Raw genomic sequence first — 9294 nt, 5'->3', positions numbered from 1 at the left:
GGGAGACGTCCCCTATATATTGTATTCTGGCTATTTTCTTGCTAATGAAGTTTCTTCCTTCTCTCTCTTTGTTTCCTTCTTTCATCTTCTTCCTCTTGTGGCTGCAATCTCTGATAATGACACATAGAATAAATAGGAACACGTTGGACAGATTGAGCTTGGGATGCAGGCCCAACCAGATTTGACATACTTTCACCACTTTTAATTCTAGATAACACTCTTACACTAAAAGTTGAATTCCATGAGAAAGTGGCAGAGGTTCTTACATAAGCAGCCATTGGAAGATTAGTTCTGTGATAATTTTGGCAATAGCACTTTTACTTGTGTAATAGTTGTGTGTGTGTGTGTGTTGACTAAAACACTTGTTAAGAGTTGAAGCATGCCCCATAGTTGTAAATTGGGAAAAAAGTCCCCAGCGCACCATCTGATCATTGTGCTATTCTTTGCCTAGATTGATCAGGAGGCCATTTGGTAATGAAACAATCAAAAGCTTTCTTGAGATCCCTGCATCTCACATAGGATAACATGGGAATTCCCACTTATCCTGGTTACAGGGAATGCGACTATCACAGCATACATCCTCTCGAGGAATTGACAAAAATTCAAAAGCACAGGAAAAGGAAAATCCACAAGTTGCAATAAACCTATTTACCATTATTGCGTTTCTCAAGAACACCCTTTCGATCTCAACACTTCCTGAAGAAAATAGAATATAAAAGACTCCAGCAACATGATTCTTCACGACATAGTTACCACAAACTTCACAAGCCCAAGACATTTGAACTTCAATACCCTTTAGACCTTCATGCATTGTGCAACAAGCTGAAGCACCTAAAGAACCATAATTATGAGAGCACTCTCCCTGAAGAACCAGATTTTTCAACTTAACCGAATAGTCTCATTTGGAAAAATAATATTTGGGTTTCGTATGTGGGGATTTAGCGCTGCCAACTCTTTCCATTTGTCTCCAGTACCATGAACACGAGATGAAATGCTCCATAAGGTATCTCCTGGCTTCACTGTTGTGGTCTGGTGTCGTGGCAATGACTTTGAAACAGGTTTTGACTTCATAAAAGGATTCTTGTTGGTTTTCCCCATCCCACTAGCAAGTAACCAGCGTGAACCAGACTGCTGCTGGTTTTCTGCTCCCCATCCCCTTTTCTTGCCAAGATCAGTTTTCAACCCGGCAACATGGACCTCAGTAATCTTGAACTGAGGGATGAATTCCTCTTTCTTTTCATCCTCCTGGGGTAAAGGTTCAGGCTCATCAACTTCTTCACTATTTCCCTTGTCTGAAACAGAATTATATATCTTCGGCTTTGGAGGGACCACAACCCGCTCTGCTTGTATTAGGGCAAGCATCGGAGCACCAACTGGCTCATAGTTTCGTAAAGGATCCCGAAGCTGAACTAGCAATGCTACAGTCAATGTGTTCCCCAAGAAACCCCACCTTCTCCCAGAATTTTTAGACCTTCCTTTTTCCCCAATTTTGCCTCCGCCAACCAAGTCCGTACATCTAGCATGATGGGCTGCAAGGATCTTAGACATCCGGTCACCGGATTCCTCTTCTTCATCAACTATGCCAGCATCCAACTTCATCCATTCATCAAGAGTGATAGACAATCCCATTAATCCATCAACTGGATCACTGCTCTGCTCTAAATCTAACAGCTGAAGCCCAGCAGTTCCTTCTAAACCCAGAGATCCAGTTGTCTTGGCTCTCATTCCTTCCAAGGCTGAAATCTCTCCGATGGATTGCGCACAAACATTTGATAGCTCCTCTTCATCTGACATACCAGATTGTATTTTTAGTCCCTCAATCGAGAGGGCTTCAATTTTATCCATTGCAAATGGTGCCAGATCCTCTACAGAGACATACTCCGAGATTGAATCCTCGATTGATGAACTCAAGAATGGACCATGTTTACTTGAATCTTTCCTTCTTCCCTTGGATTTATTCTGTAATGATGGGCCTTCTAAAGCTTCTCTGTCCATGTCAATATTTTGATGCTGCAGTAAATCTTGCCTGAAAAAGTCACAGGAAAAATGGAATCAAGGAATAGGCTAGTTAAATCATCTAAACAAAGTCATACCTCTCATACGCCTTTAGAGATGGGGCAGCTTCGCGAGCCACTTGTTGTATAGATTTTCCAGTGATATCTTCCAAAGGCATTAGCTTCTTTGCCTGCACTGTAAGCTTTTCAATTCCAATGGAAGCTAAACGATGCAGAATTTCCATAATACCCGAGCCCATCTCAGCAGGAACCACAACTGGACTAGACACCTGCATGATCAGAGATCCGTTGTTCTTAGCATTCTTAAAAAAGGCAGGGTTCATAGACCGCACAAAGCCACCATCCTTTGTTGTAATCAAGGAGCCCAGTCCTTCATCAAGTGAAGGTAGCTCCAAAGGTTCCTCAGGAGGAAGATGGATGGGACTGCCAAATCCACCTCCACTACCAGGTGGAGAGCTCTGAAAAGCCTGCTCATCCAAGCCCCACTCTCGCATCAAAACTTCTGTCTCCTGATCCTCTAATACTCTTGCCCTAGTTTTACTTTTCATAGCCTGCACTGCCTTCTCATGCTCTGCTTCAGCAGCATGTACCATGGATGAAAGCTCAAATTCCTCATCCAAGTCCCAATTAGTCTGGGTCTCAAGACGATGTTTGGGAAGAGAAAATCCTTCCGCTTCCGTCTCCTCCCCCGTCCAAATATCTGCACCAAAAATGTCCCCACTAGCAAGTGAATCTCTCTCAAACTGCTTCCATAGTTGTTCTCTTGGAGATTCAGGATTGCTTTCAGAACTCAACGAGAATGGGCTATGCTCTATACCTAACATATTTAAGAAGTCACTGGCAACAGATTCTGTAAGATCATCGAAGCTATGAGACTTGCCAATTTTAGTTTTCTCATGGATAGTTCCTCTCTCCACTGGCGGCTGATACGACAAACTTTGCTCAGGAAGGGTGTAAGAAGCATCATCATCCGAAAATGTTTTATTTCCAAAAGCTGTATCCAGTTCTTCCATGGCTGACTCATCAGTGAACAAGTTCACGTCCTTGAGTTCACGATCTGCTAGCAAGTTATCTCCTTTGGCAAACCCATCACAAGTGGCAACCGTTTCATCAGAATATGAATCCTTTTCAAATGGTATACAGTCAATGCTCTTCTGTCCAGGCTTCGAATCTTCTTCAATCCATATGCTGCAAAGAGTTCCTTCAAAGAAAGGCATACAGTCTACGCTTTTCTGATTGTGCTGAGAGTCCTCTTCAATACTTACACCACCAAGAGTTGCTTCAACCACGTCAATCTGCCGGTTTTCACTTGGAGAACCATCTGAAGTCCTCTTCAAATCCTCTTCCAGCTTCATCATATCAGTGCCTCTGCTATGATCTAAAGGAGAACTAATTTCTATCCCTTGATCAATCACACCAAATTCATTCTCCTCGAGTCCATAGCTAACATTTCCTTCAGCATCCTCTTCCAATGAAACCTCTAGATTAGCCTTTTGCGGCTCCTCGAATCCCCTCATTCTTAAAGCTGAAAACTCCGTTCTAAAATTGGGCCGAATCTCATGGATGATATTCGCCTCTTCAACAGGAAAAGATGAATATTTCCTGGGAGGGGAATTCCAACTCGATGTAAGCACCAAAGAAGTGCTACCAGATCGATGATGAAGCGAATTCTGCCCTTCATTGCCGAAACCTAAAATATTCTTGGATCCAATCCTGGGATTCTCTAATGAAGCTGCTTTGGTAATGGCCAACATGTTGGGGTTTTTTACCTTGGCAAGGCTGAGAGTGTTCTTACTGGAACTGGGCTCAACTGTAGATTGATTTGATTCATCCCCTAAGACCGAGAACCCGAAAGTAACAATCAGAATTGCACCCTTAGCCTTACCGGAGAGCTTGAAATTCGTAGTCCAACTACCAGACCTCTTATCCTCGGCCAATTCTTCAAGGGTATCAGGAAGCAACCTCGTAAGATCGATCCTATGTTTCCCCAGATCATGATCAGGCACGCCGACCGTGCTGGCGTAGAGCACGAATTGCTTCGCTTCGTATTTGGCTATTTGGTTCGGACCATTCACGCTGCCGTAGACGCAGCACTTCTGCGAAAGAGACTCGTCGAAATTGCAAACTCCATGGACGACCTTGGAATGCTTGGTGCGCTGCAACCCACCGTCCTTCCTCTTCCAATTGACGCAGAGGCTCTTCCCATTGAAGCCTGGGGAGAGGCCCTCGACCGAGCGAACGTGAAGAGAGAACGAACAGATGAACCGCCGGTGCCGGACGTGAGTAAGGGCACGGAGAGGCTTCCAATTCCAGAGGCTCTTCTTCTCTGGCGGGCAAGCGACCTCCCCGGAGACGTTGCTATCGGGAGGAGATCGGGGATTCTCCTTGTCGAAGGCCGCTCTGGTCTTCGCGCCGGAGAAATCGGCGCGGGGGCGTGAGGGTTTCGAATGGGTCTTCCCCGCCGAGACGGATCGAGGGACGGAATTAGGGTTTCCGTTGCGGTAAAGGGCTTTCCGCAGAGCTTCGAGCTCCTTCAACAGTTGCCCCCCTGAATCAGTGGCGCTGCCTCTTCCGGACTCCATTCTACGCAGCATCCTTCACCCCTCAGACGTCACCAAAACTTGGGGAGGAAGGAAAAGAACCAAAATCAACGATTCGTTTCTAACAAATTCGCAATGATGTAATAATCATCGAAACCCAATCTGGAAAATAGAATCGACAATCACAAACTGGTACTTTCTTTTCGAGGAGAAAACTCACCTTGTTTTTTTCCCAGAGACGGATGTAGAGTTTTCTATCCATAATCTTCACTTAAAACTCGACAAATGTTGAGATCCGAAAAGCAAAAAGGCGCAGAACCATCTTCTCGGCTGCACCTTTTCAAAGGGAATGCTGCCCTTGTTTTCTTCTTTGCTTCAAGGGTAGGTAGATTAAGACTGACGGATGAGGGCGTTGGGTTTTCTTTTCCTAATCGTCGACATGTTTGATTGGCTCCACCGGCCTCTTGGGCTAATTAACAAGCTAAGAGCCTAAAGAAGGAAAGAACAACAGTAGCGAAATTGAAATAAAATAAGCGTTGCCACTTCTGACTCCTTTTTCTATTACAAACTCTCTCTATTGTGGCTTACGGACGCATGGTTGGATTTAGTTCTTTTACATTCATTCATTCACCTCTCCGTTTTCAAGGGGTCACGACAAAATTTTCAAGCTCAACAATCTTCCCTCCTCGTTTCAAAACCCACGACCCAATGCAACTCATCAACCTCTCTCGATTTTTGGATTGGGGCCAAAGGGACAAGAGGTAGGGACTCGGTGGGGTCCATCCCCCTCCCTCCCTCCAAGGAAGGGCCCCAAGCTTCATCGAGCGGCTTCAAAATGTGGTGGGGCCAGGGAGGAGCGTGAAAGAGTATGGACTGTTGTTACCCTGCAATGGTGAGGGCTAGGCCCACCTTTGATGCCTTTTCCCGACGGCAGCCTCTGACAATGGACCATTTGAACACGACCCACTCCTTTTGGCCCATACGGGGGAAATATGTCACTCTCTCTTGTAAGGATGTAATCGGTATCGATTTAATCGGATAGCTACTGTCAGACCCTATTAATAATTGGGTCCGGACTCAGTATCCAGTTTTGAATCCCCCCACCCCCCAAAAAAAAAAATCGACACCCACTAAAACCTTTGAGGCCTCCCTTGCTCAGCTTCAACCTTGCGGCAAGGGATGCCACCGGTGGTTTCGAACATGTGACGTCCTGTCAACTTGGTGGCATTCACAAGTCACCCCCCATGAGCAGGTCTTGTGGGTGAAAGGGTCCAATTCTTTGTAAGCCTTCTTCTTCTTTGGTACATTTCCTATCTTTTAATTGTAATAATTTACAAAAAGCTACTCAACTTTTCCGCTATTTGAAGAAAGTCATTCAACATCTCAATTATACATTTAGATGCCTACTTTACCCCCAAACAACCTTGGCACTGTCCAACTTTCAACTCAAGTAAATAATCACTATTTTATAAATGTTGAGAAAGTGTTGTCGTTTCTCGAATAAAATGAAACATTTGATTCATGAGAAAATTTTCTATGTAATGAAACAAGTAAATTCATTAAAAAACAAAAAATGTGCATGTCTGATAAAATGGTTGTTATCTGTTCCAATAACAAATCATTAATTTGATATTTTTATAAAAGCACTTGTCCCTATCTACAAATTTCTCAAATCCCTACCAATTATTCCTCAGTGGCTTAATGGTAGAGTGGTTGGTTGTTAATTGACTAGTCGTAGGTTCTAATCTTACTCTAGATGATTAACGAGGGAGTTTGTTATCATTGCAAAATTTTACCTTTGCAAGTCAAACTGACCTTTGAAAAAATATTTTGAAAATAACTCGTCTTCATTTTTGAAATGCGAGAAAATTTCATAGAATGGGACTCGCCTGTCGGTACGAGGTTCAACCGTTCTTGGCGCCTTTACCAGGGGTAATTGAACCAAGGATCAATCTAGTGCTTTGCTTTGCTCAACTTACCTAAATCATGTTTATTCCTAAATGCACAAAGAATCGGGCATATGCTATGAATTTTCTGAAAATGCAGATTGAAAACATGATGTTTGCTTTGAATATTTGAAATACTTGAAAAATTCTTGGAAAAGATAACACTTTGAAAATCGTGAGCCTTGTTGAGAGAACATTTCTGAAGAAATGCAAGTGCTTTGTGAAAATCGATTTCTGAGGAATTTCAAATAACTTTGGAAAAACTTGATTTCTCTAAATTCAAACTTTGAAATTGAAGATATTATGACTTGGAAAATCATGGATTGAGTTTGGAAAATACTTGAAATACCATTTAAAGGCTCAGAGTTTTCAGAAAATCAATTTTTGAGTAAGACTTAAAATTTTTTGAGAAAATCAATTTCTCTGAACTAGAATTAGAATTCGCAACTTAAATGAAATGAATGAATATGGATTTGAAAGACATTGTTTTGAAAAATTAAGAAAATCTTTTTGTATTTTTGAAAAATGCAATGCATTTTGAAGTTAGCCGAAGAGTGTAGGCTGAATGCGGTTAATACGAAGATCATAAATCTGGGTCTCATTCGTATTCTCACTATGGCCATGAATACGAATTTCACCAAATTTGTCAACTCCCTAAGAGCTTGTGCACGTGCCATTTGTGTCAACCATGGTGAATTTGAAATATGTGCATGAATGACAAACATAGCAGTTATATATCAAAGTTTAAACTATATGCAATGCAAATCCTAATCTAAGCAGAAATTGAAATTCTTATTCTAAATTTAATTACAATTTACATCACTAATTGAATTTAAGTAAAACAAAACAAAATAAATGCATCCTTGAATGTCCCTGCCAAACTAGAAAACTTATTAGTGAATATATGTTGGCTTTTCTAGATTTATCCAATAATATCTGGAAATTATTGGATTTCTCTAAATCTAAGCCTTTTTTCATATTTTTCCTGATATAAATATAATAAAAAATAATGTAAAATTGAATAAATAATAAAATTAAATAACTTTGAAATTTGGGGAAAATGACAAAAATACCCCTGAAAACAAGACTATAGCCTTGAAATCAGGGTTTTTAGAAAATATTTTGGTAAAATTTGGAATTTAGGGTTTAAAAAGACTCAAATCAAAGCCAAATTGAATATGAGGTGTCCTAGCATGATTATAAACATGAAAAAAATCCTAAAAATATGAACTTATACACAAAAAATCAAAAATATCATGAAAATCATAATTTTGTCAGTGTTTTGGGATTCTTCGGGCACCCTGTTTTGCAATTTAATCCATTCAAGCATCAAATGAGATTCAAAATCAATAAAAATTGACATATGCACTTCTTATAACCCTAAAATTATATTGAAAATAAAAAGATCAAATTTTGACATAATTTTAATATGAAAATTGCATTAAATCCTAAAATTTGCTATTTTTGCCCGTGGGCACATACCTGTTTCAGTGTTAGATCCAAATAAGGGAAAAAATCACTATGGAAATTCATAACATTTTACAGAGCAATAATAGACAGAAAAACAGAGATTCTCTCTTTTATAGATCAGAAAAATCATCTTTGGTTAGTGAGATATTGTTCTAGCAATCTGTACTTAACGAATATAAAATCGATCAAAACAAGCATTTCCGGTTTCAAATACAGAAAAAAATAGCAAAACACATCAAAAAATTTTAAGATTTTAGCAATGAAAAACAGACATATAGATAATGAACTTTTTTTTTTACGAATCATTGATCGGATCTCCGATTAAGGAGATACAATCAACATAAGTTGAATTAGGGTTTTAACAAAGCATAACGAGTTCTAAAAGTTGACTTAACTTTCTGATAGGAGAAAAATAGCAAACAGTGACAAAAAATTATGAACATTTTACAATATATAATAGACTCTAATACAAAGCTACTGCAATTTATGAATCATGAATCGGATTTCGGATGACAAAAATAACGCAACTACAAGTTATACTTGAACATGAATAGTGATTTTAATCAACAAGAATCACGATTCGACTTTATGTTTTTCTAGCAGGGTTTCCGAATCCCAAAAACTCTAATTTTTTTAGAGAGACTCACTGACATTTAAAAAATTAAAAATTTCTAACAGAGTTTCAGATATGAATATTCATGTTTTCTATGGATCTAAAATCAGAATATATGAAAATCCAATAAAATACTAAAAAGAACATGATTTAATAATGAAAAACAAAAAAATACCTAAACAGCAAAACAAAATGTAATTCAATGCTGAAATACATGAAATAAACATTAATATGATAAAAAAATAAAAACAATACAGGAAATCCATAGCTGAAATCGATTTTTTCTTTGAAAATATGGATTTAGCCCATTTAACGGGTAAATCGCATATTTCATTGGTTAAGAACGTAAAAAAACTCATTCTAATCCATTCTAACGGATTAAAAATGACAAACCCACCTTAGAACAATATTAGAACATGTTCTTGATTGCATTTTAGGTTTCTTGAATGCATGGTATGATTGAATCCAACATCAAATATGCGGCAATGACTAGAACATGTAATAGAAATAATAAAAAAATGAAATAAAATAAAAAAAGTAAAAGAAGACCATACCTTGGGTGTTGCAGCAATGGGAGAATAGTGAGAGTTGTTAGAAAAGAGAGAGAGAGAGTCCAAGAATCTAAGAGAGAGAGCCTAGGGGTCGACCCCCCTATGGCCACTATTTATAGAAAAAATTTAGGTTTTTCTAAAGAGTCCTAAAAAAATCTA

At 39.3% G+C, this 9294-nt stretch overlaps 1 protein-coding gene across 1 annotated transcript; it reads right to left on the bottom strand.

Annotated features, from left to right (window-relative positions):
• Positions 1-633: 633 nt before the first annotated feature.
• Positions 634-5036, bottom strand: LOC149829451 (EEIG1/EHBP1 protein amino-terminal domain protein). Its single transcript, XM_090015947.1, has 3 exons — positions 4776-5036; positions 2094-4635; positions 634-2026 (listed from the first exon to the last, which is right to left on the bottom strand). The coding sequence occupies exons 2-3, from the start codon at positions 4607-4609 to the stop codon at positions 880-882; spliced, it is 3663 nt and encodes a 1220-aa protein (XP_089872073.1). The 5' UTR covers positions 4610-4635; positions 4776-5036; the 3' UTR covers positions 634-879.
• Between the last annotated feature and the right edge of the window lie 4258 nt (positions 5037-9294).

This window comes from Nuphar pumila, chromosome 8 (genome assembly GCF_984573655.1).
Source record: "Nuphar pumila chromosome 8, dmNupPumi1.hap1.1, whole genome shotgun sequence".
Classification (NCBI taxonomy): domain Eukaryota; kingdom Viridiplantae; phylum Streptophyta; class Magnoliopsida; order Nymphaeales; family Nymphaeaceae; genus Nuphar; species Nuphar pumila.
Note: the sequence above shows the minus strand (reverse complement) of the source record. Positions and strands in the feature narration are given on the sequence as shown.

Bases quoted from the DNA above. Each gene is read 5' to 3' on its own strand.
- LOC149829451 (XM_090015947.1), bottom strand. From the start codon at position 4,609: ATGCTGCGTAGAATGGAGTCCGGAAGAGGCAGCGCCACTGATTCAGGG. The intron at 2,027-2,093 runs GTATGACTTTGT...TGACTTTTTCAG, and splicing joins TCTCTAAAGGCGTATGAGAG to GCAAGATTTACTGCAGCATC.